Source organism: Sardina pilchardus, chromosome 11 (genome assembly GCF_963854185.1).
Source record: "Sardina pilchardus chromosome 11, fSarPil1.1, whole genome shotgun sequence".
Taxonomy (NCBI): Eukaryota; Metazoa; Chordata; class Actinopteri; order Clupeiformes; family Clupeidae; genus Sardina; species Sardina pilchardus.
In genome coordinates, this window is record NC_085004.1 from 26,896,593 (window position 1) to 26,920,316 (window position 23,724).

General features: G+C 43.6%; 1 protein-coding gene across 3 annotated transcripts in view; it reads right to left on the bottom strand.

Moving 5' to 3' along the window:
- Positions 1-408: 408 nt before the first annotated feature.
- fes (FES proto-oncogene, tyrosine kinase) overlaps positions 409-23,724 on the bottom strand; it is a 35,261-nt gene continuing 11,945 nt past the window's right edge. For all 3 annotated transcript variants that reach the window (XM_062549718.1, XM_062549717.1, XM_062549719.1), the window contains 14 exons: positions 22,921-23,046; positions 21,333-21,528; positions 17,164-17,244; positions 16,218-16,340; positions 15,820-15,906; positions 15,466-15,588; positions 11,643-11,696; positions 11,220-11,338; positions 8,749-8,843; positions 8,236-8,359; positions 7,764-7,921; positions 6,242-6,364; positions 2,492-2,634; positions 409-1,916 (listed from right to left, as the gene is read on the bottom strand). In XM_062549718.1, the coding sequence (XP_062405702.1) occupies positions 2,507-2,634; positions 6,242-6,364; positions 7,764-7,921; positions 8,236-8,359; positions 8,749-8,843; positions 11,220-11,338; positions 11,643-11,696; positions 15,466-15,588; positions 15,820-15,906; positions 16,218-16,340; positions 17,164-17,244; positions 21,333-21,528; positions 22,921-23,046 (1,537 nt within the window). In that variant the 3' untranslated portion in view covers positions 409-1,916; positions 2,492-2,506. The remainder of the gene's footprint in view (positions 1,917-2,491; positions 2,635-6,241; positions 6,365-7,763; positions 7,922-8,235; positions 8,360-8,748; positions 8,844-11,219; positions 11,339-11,642; positions 11,697-15,465; positions 15,589-15,819; positions 15,907-16,217; positions 16,341-17,163; positions 17,245-21,332; positions 21,529-22,920; positions 23,047-23,724) is intronic.

Here is a 23,724-nt window from a genome sequence, read left to right on the forward strand (position 1 = left end):
AACACATTAATTTTAAGAGTGTCACTGTGACACGTAATTACTTCATCATAAAGTATCGTAAGAGTTTCTTTAGTGTACTGTATGTCATCATAGAGTATCTAAAAGGGGAATTCTGGTGTTTTTCAGATAGATCTCCCAAGGTCACCGAATACTGTTTACCTATCTCAAGTTACTGCTGCTACAGCGCCTCACTCTGGGGGCATGTTCATGAATCCCCTATGTTCATGCCCCGAGATTGTTGCACTGTTTGGCGGCATAACCTGGAATCTCATCAGGTGACTTTAACCAGAACATCCCGCTGCAGTTCAGAGAATGCAATCCAGGCTCGACCTGTTCCCTCTGATGGGGCAAAGTGAACTAAGAGATAATGACCACCAGACATGACAAAAAGTCATTTTTCACTTTAAAAAAACAACTTTAAAGCAGCTGAGATTTAAATATGTATATAACATCAATATTATAATATTAAAAAAAACTTTTTACAATAAGAATTTGTACATTTGCTATTGTCTGAGAGTACAGCATATATTCCCTGAATCAAAGAGTATATTTCACATGCAAATCTTTCATGTTTGCATCTAGAGATACAGTACAAGCTGCTTGGAAAATAATAATTAGATGTTTTACAAAAAGTAATGCCATCCAAACAAATACACAGACAAACCCATTCACAGAAACAACACACGTAAAGCATATTCTCACAAGAAGACAAATCATAAGAGAATGCTGAAATCAAGTTGAAATTAGAAAGGACCTGTGCCCTGGTCAAAATATTGAAGAATATAGAATAAAGAATAAAGATAAGATCTGTTGCAAAACATTTTAAACATTCAATCAAGCACAAATACATTCTACAATCTCCAACAGAATAACATTGAGGGGAATTAATATTTATAATTTAATGACTAAATCTAATGACAATCTCTACCGCGCTATAGCACTATTAATGGTAGTTAGAATGCTGGACACATGCAAATCACTGTTTTTTTGACGTTCAGGATTTCCAAAACCTGTGCACAACTGACATATGTTACGGTGTTACATGGCAACTGGCTTCCCATGACGCTCTTCATTTTTTGATGGCATATTCATGATCCAGTGCACGTAGCCTACTACAACCAATTTTGACATTTAAAGATGTTATGCACATTTGTATTTGTTCGTCTCCAGTTTATATCAGAAAGTTGACAAGTCAATGTGCCACATCTGTCGAAGACACGTCATCAATCGTGGAACGTCATAAAGGAAGCCAGTTAACATAGGAAGCCAGTTGCCATGTAACAACGGCATAAATAAAGGCTTTGTACTGGCATCAGTATGAATCGAACTGGACGTACAGCCAGAGCACCAGAGACAGATGTCCCGTCTTTTGAAATGAATAACTGAAAAAATATCTCCCGCATTTTGTTGCCGCATCACTGCATTCAAAAAGTATGACTGCATGAACAAAAGGCTGGCTTCATTAACCTCAGAGCTCAGAGAGATTACAGGTGAAACACACACACACACACAGGTGTCTCACACACAGGTGACCCTAGGGGATCCAGCTGAGGTATGAGGAGGCTGCACACCTGAGTGGCACCTGTTCAAGTGAAACCCAGCCAGTATAAAGAGGCACGCCCAAGCATGGCATCGCAGACACAAACAGTAAAAAGGAAAACAGACACTCTTGCCAACCCATCTAGGCACCGAGCACCTCAGAGCACTTCAGGCAGCCCCGGCGGGCATCAAGCACAGGGACCTGGCAGTGCAACATACCAAGCCCCGGAGAAAAGGAGCTCAGAGCTTCAACTTGGACCGCTGTCTGATTGTGTTCATGTCTGTGGTAGTCCCATGTGCATGTGTAGGAGATCATTATTATTGATCAGTGCTGCTGTCTCCTTCCTCCAAAGCCCCATCAGATCATTTAGCTTCATCTGTTCAGAGAAGATAAGAGAAATGACCATGTCTGTGTTTGTTTTCAGAGTCTATACTGCCACTGCAGTTGCATATCTGTGCTAAATTACAGAAAATAATTGCTTGAACTGATATGGAATGCAGACTCTCTAACTTATAATTATCTTAATAACATAATCCCCACAATGAAGAATCTGGCAGGTTATGTTTAACACTTTTGATTTTGCTCACTGCATGCATTTACTGTTACTCTAAAATAAAAAGGAAAGTGGCTTTCAAACTTATTTGTATGAAATGATGCTTACAGTAATTTCCCCCATATAAGCCGCATTGTGTATAAGCCGCAGGGCAGTGTTTTATGCAAGTTAAAAGAAACAAAACCATATTAACACCATATTAACTGCCCCCCTGTATTAACCTCATAGCTGAAGAAATTTTGCAAAATCAATGTATAAGCCGCGGCTAATAGTCGGGAAATTACGGTAGTTATGTAAGTGCATTTGTGTTCGTACTCATGTACCATACATCTAAACCAACATGTAAACGTGTGTGTGTGTGTGTGTGTGTGTGTGTGTGTGTGTGTGCTGGTACATACCCACAGAGACTAATGTCACAAGTGACTTAACTCCATCCTTATTTTGGAAAAGGTGGGCCGTCTCCTGGGGTCATACTGCCAGCACTGTGACATCAGCGCATACACCTCAGCTGGGCAGTTACTAGGTGCTGGCAACCGGTAGCCTGCAGATGACATCGCACAGAGTTGACACACTCATACACCCACACCCATACACACCCACCCACACACACCCACCCACAGACACCACACCTACGTAGCACTCACAAGAGCACACAGGTGCTTTCTGGACTGGTGAGGAGACCTCAAGCAAACAAAGAGAAACAAAGAGAAACAAAAGGGCCTGGGGTTTCAAGCTCCATCTGTGTGCTTCCTGAAAAAAAAAAACGTTGTTGCACAATGGCCATGTTGACTAAGAAAGCTGTGAAGATGTATTTAGGAAAGTATGAAGATGTTTTTGCTCAGGTTAGGAATCCGACATACTGTAATTCCGAAGGGATAGGGGTACAGTAGTTCAACAAACAAGGGAAAACAAAGCGTCTGGACGTCCAAGCTACAATCTCCAGTCCTGGTAGATAGGCCGACGACAAGTGATTGAAGTTTAACAGCACATGAGCACGACTGCCTATCCTTATGGGAAGAAGTGGGTTGGACCACAGTACTAGTCACATTACTCACATAACATTACACGTACTGTAGATGTCTTCAATCCTCAAAAAGGGTCAGATAGCGGGAAAGCACAGGGTCCTGACTTGCTGCCAGTGTATTAACACTATGGAGTGACTCTGTTAACACTATGGAATGACTCTGTTAACACTATGGAGTGACTGTTAACGCTATGGAGTGACTCTGTTAACACTATGGAGTGACTCTGTAAAGCGACCTTGAGTTTGAGGAGGGCACTAAACAACACTTATTTTATTATTATTATAACTGAGACAACCTGCGTCATGTGTCTGAAGACAGATTAGGAGGATTCTTCATGACCTACAGTATGTGTGTGTTTGCTGAAACACACTGTTGGATAATGACCATGGTAACTAATAGAGATAATGTGTCAATAAAGAACAGGTCTTAAAGCAAATATACAGTAAAAGTATCAGCTTTCAAATCTAGATCCAATCCACGGCTGACATCCGCCACAGTATCTAAGAGCTGTACAGCTTTGTGATAATACCTTCATGGGAACTAACAGAGTAGAGAGACTGGGTGAAATGTGATAGTGTTTTATTAAATAGTGCTGGCTGTTGCATAACCGCAGCCTTGGGGGAAGGAGCCTCTGGGTGGTGTGCCTCAGACTTGCTACAGTCACTTCACAATATGCATAAGCTAATCTACCGTACGACTAGAGCTCACTCCAAAACTTTATTATTTTATAGTGATCCCAAGTCAGCTCAAACATATTTGTACTAAATTCAGTAAAGCACTGTGTTAATGTTACAATACTGGCATCACTATCCATAGAATGGTATATTTGGTATATTTATATATGTTTAGTTTTTATACACACCTTTTATACATCTGTGTTAATCGTATAAAAATTACTGTGCTAAAAGGATAAGGCTATATTGTTTCTTCAATAACGCAACATGAAGTTCTCTGTCTTCAAATGTGAACAGGTTTTCATTTCCCATGGGTACTGCTGTCTAACTGTTCAACTAAGACACTGTTATGACACACATCTTAATTTTCCCAACAAGTATCAGGTCTCAACACCCTTTATGAGCCTCTGCATAAGTCATTGCATTTACTCCAATTAGGCCCTTTTCATGCTTAATTGGAGTTAATTATGACATCTGTTTTTGTTTCTTTCGCCTTCGGAGAACACAGCTGACTTGCCTGCCAATACTATGATACTACAGTTTTTTTCAATTGCTAACAAGCGTTTGTCCATTCAGTTGACACATTTTCAAAACTCTAAACACAGTTAGCACAGCATCGGTCTTTCGTGGCCATACCATTCACACATTTCATGTTGTTTTCACACAGTATGCAGTCAGTGAATACATTTTCACAATGCTTACATTTTCTTAACAGACAAACTATACCTCCCAACAAAATAATGGATCGTTTTTGTATTATTTTCCAATGTTAACACACAACATCCCACAATAGTTAAAACAATATTCCAAACCTTAGATACAGTATAAAAACCTCTGCTTCTGCAATGTTATCAATTCAAAAGCAATATATCTCAGCTGATAATAAACAAACAATCGAATAATTGACACACAGATGATTTATGTTGGGTAAATTGGGCCAACCACAGCTGATTTCAGTCTGTCTTAGACTCAGTGGCAGGGGTCTCTATTACATTGACACTTACACAGTAAAAAGAGGAGGTGATGTTTTTGGAAGCAGAAACAGAAAAAGACAAATACTGTAATGTCTGGACAAGGAAGAGCAAGAGTAAGGGGCCCAGGGAGAAGAGCAGGCCTTGTGAGAGATGCAGTGAGAGGTGCAGGAGCACTGAGAGGAGCATGTGCAGAGATTAGACACAGTAATATTGTGCTTTTTATTTTGTTCACCCCCTTTTTATCTGGGCTTTTTGCTGTTATTTTTTGTTCAGAATGCTCTTGTGTATCATGGATATTTTGTTCACTGCAATGCTGTAAAACTTTTTCTGTTCTATCATAGTCTTTATGATAGAACAGTATACTGCAACTCCTGTAGGCCTAGTGAACAGTAAAAAAAAAAAAAAAAAATTGCTTTTTACCGGAATGCATTTGAATGTGAACATTACATCTGGACATACAGTTCCTAACCAAGAATTTTACAGTAGTGTAAAAATGCTGGATTGCATGTTTTGCATGCAAATACCTGTAAAACTGAAACATAAAAGTCTATGCAGTTTTTGTAATGTGAACAGTAGCCAGTATTTTGAAACCTAGTGTACTCTGATTGACTGCATGTATCTTGTGAAGTGAAAACAAGTTTTAGTCTTTGACAAAATAACTTCATTTTGAGTCAGGTTTCCAGTGTTTTGGTAAAGTAAGTGTTTGCAGAGAAATGACGAGTTAGTGTATATGTAACAAAATGTGGTGTAAGAACATGGGATGTGCTTTTGAGAGGAAAATGATCCATTCGGCCAATTGTGTTTTGTAGGTGAGAGTCTGTGTTTAGAGTTTTGAAAATGTGTCAAATGAATGGACAAACGCTTGTTAGCGATTGAAAAAAACTGTAATACCAGATCAGCACAGTGCATAATAAACGTTCACATCACACACTGTCATTCTATTTGAAAGACACATTAAAATATATCACTTCTTAAAGAGGTTGGTTTGACTTGTGAAGCTTGATTGAGGAGTGTAAGCTATGTCTCATATCACCAAAAATTCCAGTCACAGTGCTTTTTAAAATTAAGAAGCCTTTCATTTAGGTGGGCTTATGTGTTGCAACAGCACAGTGTCTTCATCAGAGCAGCAGACCACCAACCTTTTTAGGTATTTGAGGATACATTAAGTATATGCCAAGAGTCAACTGTTTGTGACCCAGGGATCACCATTTTGCCTCAGGACACTACATTATTAATTAATTAATGGTCAGGAATCGTTAGCAATACTTTCAAAACCCCCCAAAATATATGGTGAGATTCTCTGAAAATAGACTAGACTGTTTTACATGGCCCTTCAGAGAGAGACTTCGCCAAAGACCGGCTCTGCCTGACATTTCCGAAGAATGCTGCCCACATAACCACAAACGCTGGCAGGGTTTTTCACCCTGACTAAACAGTGAGGAACCGGAAATTCCTGCAGGAGGTAAAGGCCTTACCTCTCTCCACCTCGTCGCGTGTTTGCTGGTTGGACATGTTGCTGTACGGAGTGATGCCCCGGCTGAACGTCTCCCATAGCAACACGCCGAAACTCCACATGTCCGTCTCGGAGGTGTAGCGCCCTGAAATGACCAGCAGAGGGGAGCAGTGAAACGGGAAATTCTAGCCTCACATCCTCTCCCGTTAGAGAAGAATATGTGTGTTGTGTGTGTGTGTGTGTGTGTGTGTGTGTGTGCGCGCACGTGTGTGCTAGCCTGCTTGAATGTGTGTCTGTGTTTCAGCGTGTGTGTATGTTCCTTCATATGTGTGTGTGTGTGTGTGTGTGTGTGTGTGCAGGCATGTCTGTGTGTGTGTGTGTGTGTGTGTTCTTTCGTCACAGCCAGGGCCTTGTCAGTCAGACCTCTGACTCACTCTGACGGAAATAAATTCAATCCCAGTTCCAATTTACAGCGGCTCCTCTCTGGCATGTCAACTGATAGTTTTGCCGCCGGGCAAATTTCGATGCCGATGATAACGTGACAGGTGACTGACACGGAACAGAAAGACAAACACAACGCAGCGTCTTCTGGTAAAAAAAAGATAAATCAATATCGCTGCCTCTCTGATAACAAGCAGTGTGATGAGCAAGGAACAAAGAGAGTGATGGTGCGATGGAGCACAAAATACTTGAGCAACACCAACACACACCAGCAACAACAGACAGCACACTTCAGACGGTGCTCTAACAAAGGCAATAATGAAAAGACAAGACACAAAAGGTGGCAAAAAAGACTCAAAACACACAAAAAAAAGCAGAGCTTTGTCCTGAATTAACCTCTTGACGGAGTAGTCAGTCAGGTGAAGTAAGACCACCACTTTCAGACGAGTCATTTAGGAGAGAGGGGAGAGAAAAGTGAACGAGCACTTGTAGTTCTGACCTACTTCAGTGTGAGCCAGAAATTAATTTTGGACAGAGTTTAGGTGATAGCATCTTCACGTGTAAGCTCACAAATTTCAAATAAGGTCAAACAATCTTCAAATCATCAGATGATTCCAACAGTGCCATTGCCTGCTTTTGCACAAATAAGGGCTTCACTATAAATACTTTCCATACCAAACAGTGAACACGAGGATGTATTTGGGCTCAGAATCCCACATAGAGGAAATTATACTGTTGTAATAACATTGACTCTAATTCCACACTAAATCTAGGTGGTAGTTTGCTACAACTGATATTCTAGCAACTAAAGTTCCACAAACAAGGGAAAACTAAGGGTCTGGACGCTATAATCTCCGAATAAAGTCCGAATTTGTTGTCACTGAAATTCTAGCGCTGTTTCTCTCACGCCAGGTGCGTCAGGTGTCGGTGAGGTGCAGAGGGCAGCGTTAGAGAGACGCACCATAGTTAAGGGAAGGGTCTGGACGCTATAATCTCTGAATAAAGTCCGAGTTTTGTTGTTACTGAAATTCTAGCGCTGTCTCTCTCACGCCAGGTGCGTCAGGTGTCGGTGAGGTGCGGAGGGCAGCGTTAGAGAGACGCACCATAGTTAAGGGCCTCGGGCGCCGTCCACTTGACTGGGATCTGCTTCATGCCGCCAGCGGCGGAGTAAACACCGTCCTCCTCCTCACGCGACATGCCGAAGTCACTGATCTTCACCACGCTCTGCTCCCCTACCAGGCAGTTCCGTGCCGCCAGGTCACTGCACGTGGGGATAGACAGAGAGAGAGAGAGGGAGAGAGGGAGAGAGAAAGAGAGAGAGAGAGAGAGAGAGAGAGAGAGAGAGAGAGAGAGAGAGGGGTGCAGATAAAGTCACTGATATTGTTGTGATATTGTCTGCAGAACAAGGCATTCTTCTTGTTCATTCATGTGAACACTTTTAAAATCTCTTCTCTCAATGTTATCATCTATACATCAGTACATCCCTCTCCTGTCTTTCTGAGTTTCTCTCTCTCTATCTGTCCATCTCTGTTTCTATACTTCCGCCCCTTATCTCTCTCTCGATCGCTCTCTCACCGGTGGATGCACTTCTTGCTGGCCAGGTACTCCATGCCTGCAGCCACGTTTTCTGCCATGCGGAGGAGCATGTGCGATCTCAGGTTATGTCCCTCAGAGCGCAGGAAGGACAGGAAGTCTCCCCCTGTGGGTTTAGCATACCAACAAGCACATGCACACACACACGCACACGTGCGCGCACACACACACACACACGCACACATACACACACACACACACACACACGTGCACACCCACACATCACATCACAGATGCAACCACAGATATGTCACTCATCCATACATAAATGCAATCAAACACATACATATATGCATGCACACAGTCAGTCACATGCTGGGGCTATGATTGGTTGCCGCTGTGCGCGAGATGGTATGTACAGTATTGTATAGTGTATATACAGTATGTGATCCTCATGGACAGAGATTTCTCTACATAGGCTTCGTATATGTTCATGTATGTCCTTCACCAATGTGTGGGAGTGGGAGTGGGAGTGGGTGTATGGGGGGCACTCACCTTGCACCAGTTCCATGATGATGTAGATAGGTTGTTGCTGTGTGCACACACCAATCAGCTTCACAATGTTGGGGTGGTCATACTGTTTCAAAATCCTACCAATAATTCACAACACATGTTATACATGCTGAATGGTCTTCCATTGCATTATGGATTTACATAGGACTAGGTCTCGTGTAGAATAGATGTAGTCACTGTACAGCCAAAATAATTTATGCTAATTTATTAAGGCCAAGACATAAGCCGATATGCTTTCTCTGCGCCCCATATGCATAATGAACCACAGGGCTGCTCTTCTACAGCCTTGCTGCTCTTACTGTTTAACGTGCTACCTGTTGCGCTCAAACTCCTGTACTTCACCTCAGCAAAGAAATATGAACCTCTTTGGACCTACCTGAATGAGGAAAAGCATTCAAATTTAAATAATACTCAACCTACACTGCGTATTCTACTATAGTCCCTCGTTCCAGTACAGTTCTGTACTTATAGTTTTACTTCTGTCCATGACTAACCAGGAAGATATAGGAAGGGCCGGTTCTGGAGGGGTAGCAACGTGAGCAACCGGTTTCTTGGTGTTTTAGGCTCCCAACGTTATCTTCCACTGCCTGGAAGGCACTAGGGTTGGACATGGGTTAAGGTCAGGGTTGGGGTTATAGGCGAGCCTTTAAAGGTAAACTACAGTATGCAACGTTTTTCAGTTAATCAATTTCTTCCATACTGTTATAGGGAGGGAAAGTGAAAACCAGCGCCCCAAGTGGTTGCGTTCCTATCGAAGAGCAGCTCCAATGTCAAGTCCCATAGACCGACTTTTCAAAAAAATACTACGCAGCTATACCAGCGATCTTAACCACCAAAAATATTTTTCAGTCGGCATACTGTAATAATCTACTAACTGTGAAAATATCAGACTCTATTTCGCCTTATTTAAAAAAAACGTAATTGCTCGTTTCATTTCATAAATGGACTACAACTTCAAGTGACGTGACACCCTTCGACGACGTTACTCACCTAGCATGGTTTGTTTATTAGCCTGTTAGCTAGTTGGTTAGTAGTAGACAATCACACTTACTGCCAGCTCTTGTGTGAGTAGGAGCACAACACAAGTTATCCCAACATAAAGGTAATTACCACGCGGTTTACATTGCTCTCTGTTTTTACAAAAATATGATAAGCAAGTTAAGCAAATTGCCGTTTTGATCAGTTGGAGATGGAGCGCCCAAACTGGTGACGTCAAATGCTACTGTAGCTAGCTACTGTAGTTCGTTATCACCATGTTACAAACAAACGCAAAACAATTAAACTGATCCTAAAAAATAAAGTATGACCACTAGAAGCAATAGAGCTGACCTACATGGATAGCATATTGAAGGCATTTAACTAACTTCCGATCGTGGGCCGAGATATATTTTTTCTAAAAGAAAATCCCATCAACTCCCGCTAGCCTCTAGGAACGCAACCACCAGGTGGCGATGAGATTACTTTCCCTCCCTATATATGATTAAATGAGTCATTACCGGTCGAACGATGTCTTTTTTCGGCCGCCCTAGTGGTCTGTAGCGGTAGAACCACGCTTGCAATTTCAGGAGCCCTTGGGCACGCACCCATGGTCTACTCCAGGAAGTGTCATGTGAAATCTCACGAAAAGGCACGGCAGACTGACCGATTGACGAGTTTGGTAAAACTCTCTGCAGAGAAATATGCAAGCATAAAACGAGCGAAAACGAAAAGCGAAAGCGAAAGCGCCGAAGTATCCCGAGGTCTTTATGTGGTCGGATAGAGAGTCCAGAATGAATTTAATCAAGCCAGTACCTTTCCGGGGGACCTGGGGATACTTCGGTTTGGTTTTAGGGACCCTCTACTCACTACCACGTAAGTGTAATGTTGTTTGGAACAGTAGAAGAGGTATAGAAATAGCGTTTTGTAGCGGCGAAAGGACGTGCCCCGTTCACTTCCAGGCTAACGAGTTTTGGCTAAAAACGGTAAAATCGAATCGAATTCTCAAAACACATCCGAATGACATGATTTGATGTCAACTCAAAGTATGTACTCCCAATCATCCGTAAATTGATCTAAAGTGCATTTTACTCCGGACAATCCCTTTAAGTCGACGGTGGCAGCGCTGCCTGGAAGACGATGTTGGGGACTTGAAACACCATCCAGCGAGCAACTGCACCAACTCGATATCATAGCACCAGAGAACCAGCCCTGGAGATGGGCTTCTGTCCAGTGCTCTTAAGTTAATAGATTGCACGTCCAGCCTCTCCTGGTCTACCAACTACAATGCCAAGGCAGTTCAGCTGTCTTAACCAATTAGTAAAACTTCAGGATGAATGGCATCCCAACCTGCCAATTATTGAGGATGCATTGCACACACTGTGAGTGTGTGTGTGTGTATGTGTGTGTGTGTGTGTGTGTGTGTGTGTGTGTGTGTGTGTGTGTGTGTGTGTGTGAATGAATGAGTGTGTCCTCACCTGGCCTCCATTAGAAACTTGTTCTTCAGATCTGGCGCCAGGTTGTCCCTGCAGGACTTAACAGCCACCGGAGTGTTATCAGAGCGCAAGCGACCACTAAACACCTCACCAAAGTTGCCCTATAAATGCAAACACACACACACAAACACACACACACACACACACACACACACACACACACGCTGTCAAGGTTACAAGAAACTTGACGTCATGTCTATCTAAGAAGATTAGCTGTGCAAATGATTAAAGGCCCAACAAAAAAGATAACAAAAGTGCAGTACTTCATAAACACCTAAATTATATATGACACACACAGAGACGCAGACATACACAAGCTGAACTGAATGAGCGCATTAATGTCACATGTCATCCTGTATTGTAAAACGCAGCCCCATCAGTGGACACACAGACATGAGAGCTCACCCGCCCAATGCTCTGACCCAAGATGACATCATCATGCTCCAGAACCCATTTGTCCTTCAAAGAGGAGGAGAAAAAGAGAGCGATAGAAGGAAACAGACGGACAGAAAGAAGAACATGAATGAGGGATATTGCACACCAATTCAAAACATGTGTGAGCAGTCTCATAAAAAGAAATCAGCAATCCACTCAGTAGTGACTGAAGTCAGAACTCATAAAAGGGGGGGGGTGCACTCTGCCTCTTGGCTCCAGAGGGAATAACCCTGAACAGATGAACATATCCCATCAACGTCATGAACTTCAAAAGGAAAAGCCTACCAACTCAGTATGCAGTGAGCCAAATGGTAAACTCAAATCTTAAAAGCTTATATGTAAATGTAACTTCCTGATACCACACACTGTCACATGATAGCCTACAGCTAAAAGGGAGCTATAGGCTGACTGGTCTTCAGTGGCGATTCTAGAGATTTGTAACAAGGGTGGCCCTAGTGGGGCACTGGTTAATTCAAGGGTGGCATCTAGATAAACAGAAACAGGCTCAAGTTGTTAAATTAGCACACATGCATGAGTAAAACCATGCACCAAGCACCATACTCATAAATTGAAGGACAAAGAAGGACAAAGACCAAATGTCTTTGTAATTGGATAAAATGTCAAATACAGTTTTCAGCTCATTTTCAGCTCTGAACAAAACCCGTTTGAGCAAAAGTGGAAGTGTGAAATGTTTTTTTGCCAGTGGTTCTTAACTGATCTGGTTTTGGAACCCATAATTTCACAAGTTCATAAACTACATATATATACTATATATATATATATATTTATATAACTATATTTAGCATTCAGGCCAACAAATATGGTGAGGTAGCCTACATAAGACACACAAAGTGCCTGGCCTATTTGTGTGGAAAATGCAGATGTTTGGCATTACATTTGTGAAGTCTTTAACTGCTGATATTACCTCAAAGTACTACTCGACAGGTTTGTCTTTGACAGGGGTGCGTTGTTTCCAAGTGGCACTTTAGTTTGGATGGTTTTATGCTCTCATGTGCACCCTACACTGTCTTATTTTGTCCTCAATTTAAGTTAATCACATTCTATCTTACTTCAAGTTTTAAGAGTTGCAGCCAACTTGCGTTTCACATGATATCTTAAAATGATGCATACTTTTATAAAATAGCTCCCTAACATTATATCTAACATGACCTGTCACATAAACATTGTCTATGTCCATGCCATGGCAATGGCTGACATAGGCTACGAATACATTTTATCAAAATAACGGGCCAATGATAGATCTGATCAGGTAGCATTTTGAATTGGCGATTTTTAATTTCTTTTTAGCCACAAGCTCCGCGACCCATCACTCAGATCAGTACCACAACCCACTTTTGGGTTCCAACCCACCATTTAAGAAACACTGGCCTAAGCTATAAACTTTCCACAATGTCAATATTACATTAGGGTAGTAGACTTTTTACAATACAACAGTGTCGGCTGAGTAATTAGAATAGGCAGATATAAAAATGTGCCTATTACGTGATTCTACAATTGGAATACTGGGTTTTGTGTGTGTAATAAGATAAATGGGCACTGGCAGATGCGATAGGTAAAAGGTATGTTTTCGTGTTAGCGCAAGCAGTAGGCCTATTGTAAACTCACATGCTAAAAACAATAAGCCATGTAGCCTATAACTGCAAGCATGTTTGCTAGATTGCTTATATTTCTGAACCCTGATATTTCAAACTAGTGTGCTGCAAGTGCATCAAGAAATGTCTCGCCTCTGACTGTTAATGGCGAATAGTAGACAAGGATTTTGGGGTGGCACCTGGGGTGGCCAATTGAATCTCAGCCACCCCTCTGGCTACGCCCCTGCTGGTCTTATAAAATGGATAGTTCCAGTCCTTGATTATGAATCGTGTTCGATGCCGTTGTATAGCATGGCTGAGGCCGCATTTCGTTCTAGTTCTATATAAATGGGCTTAGAATGCAACTGTTCACAAGATCACAAAGTCATACAGTTGCCGAGCAACAATTCTGATAAGAATCTACTAGCTGTGGAACTATTCTATGGGGACACCACAGAACATTTGTAGATGAAATAGCTTTTACATTTCATGATTATTTGTTTATTTTGTAGGCTATCAACCTACTGAATCAGGCTAAGCGTGTTTCTGTGCATACACAGAAAAGAGAAGTGTGTGTTTGCTCTTGTCTAACTCTGAGGAAGACAGCAAACAAGCTAATTACCCAGTAATTAGTTAGCGTGTTCCTTTAAAGCAACACTAAAGCACATTTCCTCTATCGCACGCACGCTATTTGTTTATCCAGCAAATAACAATGTCCACAGCCAAGGTAGAGTATGTTGCATGATTTTATGATACTATGATGTATTGTGACATCGAAGCAAGTCAAATTTGTCTCATTCCATCAAACTACAGATCTGCTCCCCGATCTGGTAATAGTGTAGTTATATCCGATATAGGGGTCATAAAGAGAATACAGAAGTGCCGCTCACCCTGTTACGAGTTGATGAACCACTGAAATTGTTTTGGAAACATTATTTCAAGGTACAAAAAACTCTTTAGTGTTGCTTTAAGCCAAAACTGTTTCAATTGTGTTGGTGTATACTATAGTCTCCGTGTGTGTGTATGTGTGTGTGTGTGTGTGTGTGTGTGTGTGTGTGTGTGTGTGTGTGTGTGTGTGTGCACGTATGAGTATGTGGGTGTATGTCTATTTATGTCTCTATATGTGCAGGTTTACCATCAAATGTGTGAGCACGTGCACAGAGACACACACAGACGCAAAGCACACCACTTGCACAGCATGCCTCCCTCTCTGGAGCAGCCTCAACACGCTCATATGAAAGCAATTACAATGCTGACCTTTGCTTAACTATCTTCAACAGGGGTCATTACAGTCAATTTCACCAATATATTGCATTTCAGGCCCTGTAAAAGTTTTACTGCAAAGAACACTAAAAAAAACTTTTACTGCTGATTCATGATTTATGGCTGCCTAAAGCACTGAGAGAAGAGAAAAGGCTCAATTAATACCCTCCCTCCCTCTCTCTCTCTCTCTCTCTCTGTATATTTATATGTGTGTGTGTGTGTGTGTGTGTGCGCATTTCTGCGTAAATAGGCACTTGAATAACACAACATTTATTGTCGCTTGGCTTCCACTAATTAGTAGAACCCCGATGATTGCATCTGAACATCAACAGACCAAATTAATTCTACTGATTAATTTGTATATAATGAAACCTAAAGACAAGTAGACAAATTCCTAAGTGAGGTCAATTAGGAGCAGATTAGTTGCTTTATTCCCAAAACAAGAAGATTCTTCTCAAAGGGTTTCTGTGCTTAGTTCATACCTAATGGACTGTAATCTCAAACTATTCCAGTAAAGCAATGGTTACACAATACATGTGTTCGCTCTGACACAGGGTACACTAGGTCAACCTGAGAAACAGTAGATGGGATTTTTTTTTTTTTCTTTGAGAAAGGAATTGGGCGTACCAGTATCTGGGAGATCCTATGTAGATCCGGCATATGGGATCCACTGCACCAACATTACATAGGGAATATGTGTGTGTGTGTGTGGGTGTGTGTGTGTGTGTGTACCTCAGGGAGGAACTGAAAATGACAGTTGAGTATCTGTACGTAGTGTAAATATGTCTATGTGTGTGCATATGCGTATGTGGTTATAATGTGTGTGTGTATAGTGTAAATATGTCTGTGTGTGCTTATACAAATGTTTGTATGCATGAATGCATGCATGCATGTGTGTGTGTGTGTGTGTGTGTGTGTGTTTGTTTATGTGTGTGTACCTTGAGTATGGGTCTTTTGAGTATGATGTCACACCTTTTGGTGACACTCTGATTGGAGCTTCGGAGGTGGTTCACCAACAGAGGGACACTGCGGAAGCTGGCACCATCCAGACGGAACATGTTCTACACACACACAGACACACACACACACACACACACACACACACACACGCACGCACGCACACGCACACACACACACACAGAGAGAGAGAGAGAGAGAGAGAGAGAGAGAATCAAGCATATTGATGTATAAAACCACACCTACAGTACACATACACACACATACAGGAAATACACATATGTACACAAACATACAAGGTACACACACGCACGCACGCAGGTACACAGTCTTACATCTGCGCTCTGGATCAGGAAATGCCGACACTGTCCTCCCCAGTGTACTGAGAGCACATACTCTTGTTTACCCTGACTTTCCCGCACCTTGAACAAATATCACACACAGACACATACAAACACATTAATTGCACATAAATTTGCGACTGATCCACCATACATGATTCACTTATTGATAACTTGATCTACATGTCCTTCTTTGACCATATTTGGAAAGCAAACATTTCCTTAAGCTATCAGTCAGTCTTATATTCATTCAGAGACAACCACATTTACTTCAAATCATTTCCTTTATGTCAATACACCCCCCCCCCACACACACACACACACACACTGATTCTGGTGACAATGGTCACATTGATAACCTATCCTGTGTTGGCATGGTGATAAGAACAAACCAGGAAGTCTCCATCGCTCTTGAGCAGCTCCTGGACCTCTGGGCGAGGGATTGCCCCATGGTACCAGCCCTGCTGAGTCAGAGGCATGTCCACCTCAGCCACTGGGGTCAGCGCTGGGGGCACCTGGCAGGACACGACAGGACATGAGTACAGGAGTATACCGCTATACTCTCCTCACAGGAAACACATCAAAACAGTACAGGAATATACCGCTATACTCTCCTCACAGGAAACACATCAAAACAGTACAGGAGTATACCGCTATACTCTCCTCACAGGAAACACATCAAAACAGTACAGGAGTATACCGCTATACTCTCCTCACAGGAAACACATCAACACAGAGCCTCACACTACAGACGCAGCCCACTTACTGCATGTCAAGACGTTCATCTATGACTTGCAGTTTCTGTATAGAAAGAACACTTTGGTATTTTTTGTAACTTTTATAAGTAATAGCAAGTTCTTATAATGCCACAGTGTCCTCCTCTGACCATTAAATCACACCTGGAAGCACTCAAAAAATGTGAGCACTTTTAACCACAAGTGCTAAAAGCCCTCAACTAGCATCTGTGTGCCAGTTGGAGAGAGCTGGGGAGGGAGGAGCAGCAAAGTAGGGACTAAAAGGAAAGGACTGGTGGTAAAAAGAGCAGGAGTGTGGGGTTATGGCAGAGGAGAGGCAGGGAGGGGAAAGGATGGGGGGGTTAACAAAGAAACTAATAGAGAGAGAGGAACAAGAGGAGACAAAAGAAGAGAGGAAGAGAGGGCAGATGACCGGAGTAAGAGAGTGGCAGAGTGAGGAGAGGTGAGGAGTGAGAGAGCAAACGGCCTCGGAGAGAACGTGAGAGAGAGAGAGAGAGAGAGAGAGAGAGAGAGAGAGAAATAGAGATCACAGGAGTGAACTGGAGTACAGGAGTGGACGAGTTTACAGCAAGAGTGGACTGACCGTGTACTTGGGCTTGAAGAGGGCGCCGAGATGAGACATGACAGAATCCAAGTTGGGCAGCCGGAACTCCCTCTCTCCACCCTGGGAGAGAAAACAACAACAGAATAGCAGATAGAGAGAGAGAAAGGATTTAGAGAAAGAGAGAGGGTGAGTGAGAGAGAGAGAGAGAGTATAAAAGAGAAAAAAGACACAAAGAGACAGAGATACCATCATTAGGCCTGTCTATGTGGCTCCTTATCTTCCCCATCATCAGCCGGTGGCCCCCGTGCAGTGTTTACACTGGGTCTGGTGCCTCTGCATTTGCAACATTCATATGAGCCCAAGTGCTATCTGTCCTTACACACACATACAGTACTGTTCGTCTAAATCTAAATGTGCCTCTTCTGTGGCAAAGCAGCTCATTTTCATGCACGTGACGTCTGCCCTGGGTGGCCTGCGTGCGCTTTATTTGGGATGCAGCGTTATGGAAATAAGTCAGCCACAGCAGCATGTACACTGAAGCAAATGGGCCATTCCCCACTGACTACTGCCTATAGTGCTTCAGGGTATCTTAAATCTGAGCATCAATCATGGTTCCCTGCCAGGATAGGGCTGGATGGCTCATGAGTCTGATAGAGGTTACGTTACGTTATGGTTTGTTGTCTAGTAAAATCCACTGTGGGATTTACAATGGAGAGGGGTAATTTTGCTTTTTAGTGCGACATTTGCTCAGCTAAGATGCTAATGAGATGTTGAGCTTTTTGATTTTTGGCATAGCTTCCCTGTGGCCCACACAATTATATTATCCACATTGCTCAAGTATGAAGCTTTGCCACTTTAACACACATACAACATTTTGTAACTTCCCCAAATTCATCTTACAACATTTAATACTCTCTTCTCACTTGTTGGTGAAGTTAACACAACTATCTTCCGTAGAATTCTGTGGTATTCTCACTGTATTCTGATGTGTTCATAAAATGGGGAGAGGTCCAAACCATTGTGCATAACTTTGTCTAATACCAAAAGCCTGACCAGGTGTGGACACAGACCTAGGCCCGTGTCTATTTGCAGTGTCTACACCAGGCTGCTTTCATTCCTCCTACAAAAAATCAGGACCGGATACTGGCTCCTCACGATCGCTAAACATCCATCAAGTTAAAAAGATAACTCTTTCTTGTCAACAACACAGTCCTCTGTCTATTTTATTCATAGCAAAGCAAATGAAGAATGCTACTGAGGGTGGAAGGAAGTCAGTCAGCCCAAATTGTCTCATGAACCCCCCCCCCCCACACACACACACACACACTCAGCACACACATACAGTGCACACACACACACACACACACACACACACAGTACACCACACACACACACACACACACACACACACAAACAGACACACACACTCACACACACACACACATACAGTACAGCACACACACACACACACACACACACACACACACACACACACACACACACACACACACACACACACACACACACACACACACACACACACACACACACACACACACACACACACACACACACACACACACACACACACTGTAACACCATTAGTCATCTGTTACATTTGAATGACCAAACTTCCTGCTTTGGCCAGATGGGGAAGGACAGAGGGCCTGGGAGAGGACTCTAAACCAACACCATCTCTCGTACGGTAGCTTCTGTGACTGAGTCCCACATGCTGAGAAACTACGTGCCGCAAGCCTTGCATCCTCTACACCGCCATCTTCAGTTCTGCTACGAATGCTCTACTCTACTGTACCTGCACTTGAAGCATGTGAAGCTCCTCTGCTAATAGAAAGCAATGCAGCACAATGGACACGAGGACAAGGTCTGGGGCACACCACTGATGACTAACGACATTTAAAAAGTAAAGTGCAATTCAGGGAAGACTTCTTTGGTTTATTTATTACCCAGACTTCAAAGAACTTACAATAGCAACAAGCACAGCAACAAGCACAGGCAGAGATTAAGCGTCTCTGAGGAGCGTCATACACAAAGCATATTCCATCAATGTGGAGCTCAATATCAAAGGTAATGGGCCATTAAATAGTATCCACTGTGTGTTTCCTCCTATTGGCATCGTGTCTTTAATCTTGCACAAATCTAAAAACCTTTCGGGCAAAATGGTTAGATTATTTTACGAAGATGTTGCATAGAAAGCCTGAAGATGGATTACGCCTTCAAAATATTTTGACCCTTTTCTGTATACAGTTTTCCCCCAGAACTAGGCTTAATGATCCAGCGGCCATGCTGAAAGTCCTGATATGGCACATTATTCCTCATGCTGCAGTTGTGGTTAGTCCACCATTCACTACAACTTCATAATAGCAACAGTAACTAAGCTGTAGGTATTAAGCAATGCAGAAGGACGATGCAGAATTGCAGAATGTCGTTAGAGCAGTGTCGTCATAGTGTCTAGTAGTTTTTACTGACTTGTGCGTGTCTTCCAGGATCACACACATACAGCCGCACACACACACTCACACATACTATTATGCACATACATACAAGGCACACAGATAGACACTTGTGCCTGCACACACGAAAATTAACGCACTCAAAAACACACACTAACACACGTGTGTCTTGAACACACCACCTGCATTGTGTCTGAAGCATGGCTCAGTTGCTCTTACTCTGAAGCGTAGCGTGAACCACGCTGCGACCACAACCCAGCTAAAGAATAGAAGTTCTAATAGTGGTTCTGCGCAAAAAGACCCGTCGCTGGTCATGTTCTGTGTTTAAACGCGGAGGCTACGTGTGTACTATGATGCCTCATTCACACCAGATCTGTGGCGTGGAAAGGTCACTACTGCAGTGCGGTCGCAAGTGTGTGTTCACACTATGAACCCTTTTGATACCAGCCTAGTGAGGAGCTACTGCAGCACTGTCTGTCTGACTGCTGTCCGCTCACTTGCCATTAGCTTGAAAAATAGGCGCCAAGATTCTTTAACCACGTATATGACACGTGGTTGCAGCATATAAGGCTACATTCTATCAATAGGTTTGGTGAGAGACAGTTAGTCAGTGTGGATTGCTTGCCATTAAATATATATATAAAAAGCCAACTCTATGTAGAAAGACTCTGTTGCAGTGACACCTCTGAGACACTCCTTGTATGAACATAAATAGAACTGCTTCACAGCATTAATGCAACATAGCCGTTTTGCAAACGTGACAGAGGCAGTAATGTCCTGGTCGACACACACACACACACACACACACACACACACACACCCCAACGCACAACTTCTCTAATACTGACTAGTACAAACAGGCTTGACTGTGACAGGCCACACACAAGGTTACTGTCAGACAGGAATCCAATCCCTTCAGACAATGGGTGAAACATTTACTGTAGTATTTACTATCTGCTTCCGTGGACATTTGCACCAGCACCATGCATGCGTGTGTGTGTGTTAGGCAGGCACAGGTCACTTTTAGCTCCACACAGTGATTACCACGAAACTATTAGAGAGAGAGGAACAAGAGGAGACAAAAGAAGAGAGGAAGAGAGGGCAGATGACCGGAGTAAGAGAGTGGCAGAGTGAAGAGAGGTGAGGAGTGAGAGAGCAAATGGCCTCGGAGTGAACGTGAGAGAGAGAGAGAGAAAAATAGAGATCACAGGAGTGAACTGGAGTACAGGAGCGGACGAGTTTACAGCAAGAGTGGACTGAGTCTTCATAGGGCCACTAGGATGACACGCTCTTTCAAGGAAAGGGAAAGTGAAATGAGCGGAAGAAATGACTAACAATTATGTTCACACGGTCAGTCCTTCCACTGGCTGCAGCTACAGTACATGTGTGTGTGTGCGTGCGTGCGTGCGTGCGTGCGTGCGTGCGTGCGTGCGTGCGTGCGTGCGTGCGTGCGTGCGTGCGTGCGTGCGTGCGTGCGTGCGTGCGTGTGTGTGTGTGTATTGCTCACTCATGCTGGAGGGGAAGGAGGTGATGGAGTGGCAGTCATCGTCCAGATCGATGCATAACAGCTACTTGGCAAGTGTGTGTGCGTTTTGTTCTTGCCCGTGTTTCTGTGTGCATGTGTGTATCTGTGCATGTCTTGTGTGCGTGTGTGCGTGTGTGCATGTGTGTGTGTGTGTGTGTGTGTGTGTGTGTGTGTGTGTGTGTGTGTGTGTCTGTCCCCAGAGGGCCACTCACGCTGGAGGTGGTGGAGGTGATGGAGCGGCGGTCGTCCTCGTCCAGGTGGACGCGCGGCGGCTCGCGGGAGCCCAGCCTCTGGAGCGCCTCGGCCAGCAGCAGCCTCTGGGCCTCCAGCCGCGCCCGCGCCACCATGGACACCAGCACCTGCTGACGGCTGTCCTCCAGAGCGTTGCGCTTGCTGTACTGATATATCCTGCAGACACACACACACGCACGCGCACGCACGCCCGCACACACACACACACACACAAATACAAAAATGTACTGAAACATTACATTTATTACAAGAAAAGTTGCATATTATAATACACATAGACACATATAGACATAGACCACTATGCACATACAAAACTATCGACCCACCCACTCACAAAAACTCACACACACTTCCACAAACACCAGACAAACAAACAGAAGTGCGCACAAGTTCAGCCACGCACGTACGTCCCCCCCAACTCCTCCAAGACTTCTCATTTGCTTTGCCATTAGAGCCTGAACCCCTTCGCCCCAGCTGCCACAGATGCGCTCCGTGGCGCATTAACGAGCTCCAGCAGGAGCGCGGGCGCTAATCAGAGCACCTCATCAGCCTCTGAGGACGCCTATGATGGGCTGACGTGTTGTGCGCGTCTAATGTGCAATTTGTGTCAACACGCAACGCCCTTTCACGCTGATCAAAGTGGACTTGAGGGCTCGTACGGTTCTCTCGAAAACACACTCAAAAAGGAAACGCACGGGCGCGCACACACGCACTGCACACACACACACACACACACACACACACACACACACACACACCACAGAGGCACAACGGCACACACACTCTTTAAAGACTGAACCCACTAAAAAACCAGAGTAATACTCTTCTGACATCCACCGGAGAGGCTTCTTATTAATTATACAGCGTATTAACTCCCCATAAATCAGCTGTAAGTGCTAATGGCTTTGGACAGCCACATAAACCAAGACAAATGAGCACAGGCCACCCTACATCACTTCTCATTCTGACTACATCCACCCGCACCACCGTCAACCTAATCAGTCCTGCAGCAGAGCAAGAAAACAGGGGAACAGTGTGTGCCAGACAGAGAAGGAGAGAAGGAGAGAGGGAGAGACAGAGACGGAGAGACAGAGAAAAAGAAGAGATTAGAATGGAAGTGGGAGTACTGATGAGGTCTCCAGAGGAATAGCTTATAGCTCACAGCTACTACCCAGGAGGAACTTCTCAGAGCTGGTGAGACACGCCTACGTGTGGGGCTTCATCACATGTCTGTGCAGTGTGCACAAGCTTGCTGCTGCTGTCTGAGACAAACACGTGGGCAAGAGTGTGAAAAAGTCGCGCATCTCCATTTACCAGTCAACACATTAATAGATCAACCCAACTGCTTTCTATCACGCTCTCAGATCTTCACGCATGTGTCAATTTTCACTAGAGAAAGACTAAAAGAAAGAGAGAGAGAGAGAGAGAGAGAGAGAAAGAGAGAGAGAGAAAGAGAGAGAGAAAGAGAACTTCATACAAACATGCACATATACAGTAGACACAAAGGTCAGAGATGTCCAGCTCATGCATAGAGACCCACAGGCTTACCTTTGTCCACTGAGTACCGGGCCCTCCTGCTCGGACTGCAGGTCCAGCTCCAGCTGGGTGACAGTGGCCTGCTGGTTCCCCAGCGTGGTCGTCAAGGTCAGCAGCTCGTCCTCCACCGTGGTCAGCCTGCACGACCAGAGCGCATAAAGAGAACACGCTGGTTATACCGTTCCCCCGTGCAGAACCCGGGTAGAGCAAAGTGACAGCAACTCTCAAGGTTATGGTTTAGACACCTACAGTAGGCAAGTACACTGATGTGGATGAATGCACCGCAGCATGTACATTCAGGGGAGTCAGAGAGCTAGAAAATTACCCATCTCCCTGGGAACGCACGTAGCCAACTCAATATCAGCAACGGTTGACGGCAGAGCCTTTTCTTTCTCTGTCAGATTCAAATTAAAACACGTACAACGCATTGTGTGGAACAGATTAGAATCATTCTCCCATGAGTTCTTGTAGGTTTGTCCAAATGATATTCTTGTGGAAGAAATACAATTGACAATACTGCGAGTGACTATATCACAGAATCCAGCATGACTATATCATGTGGCCAATACCAGATCTATTTAAGAATAAATAAACATTGGTGGTGATACCTAGTATATCAGACTGAGCCATCAAATTACTGTTCTCCATATTATATACATATGGATGGAGGTCTCCAGATGCGATCAATTTGATTAAAAAGCAAGGAATCCTCATGATACTGTGAGGATACGATTCAAAGTGTCTGCACTTCCAAGGAACTCAAGGGAAAGTTTATATATTATATTACAATCTATAAATCCATATATGGATACAGTC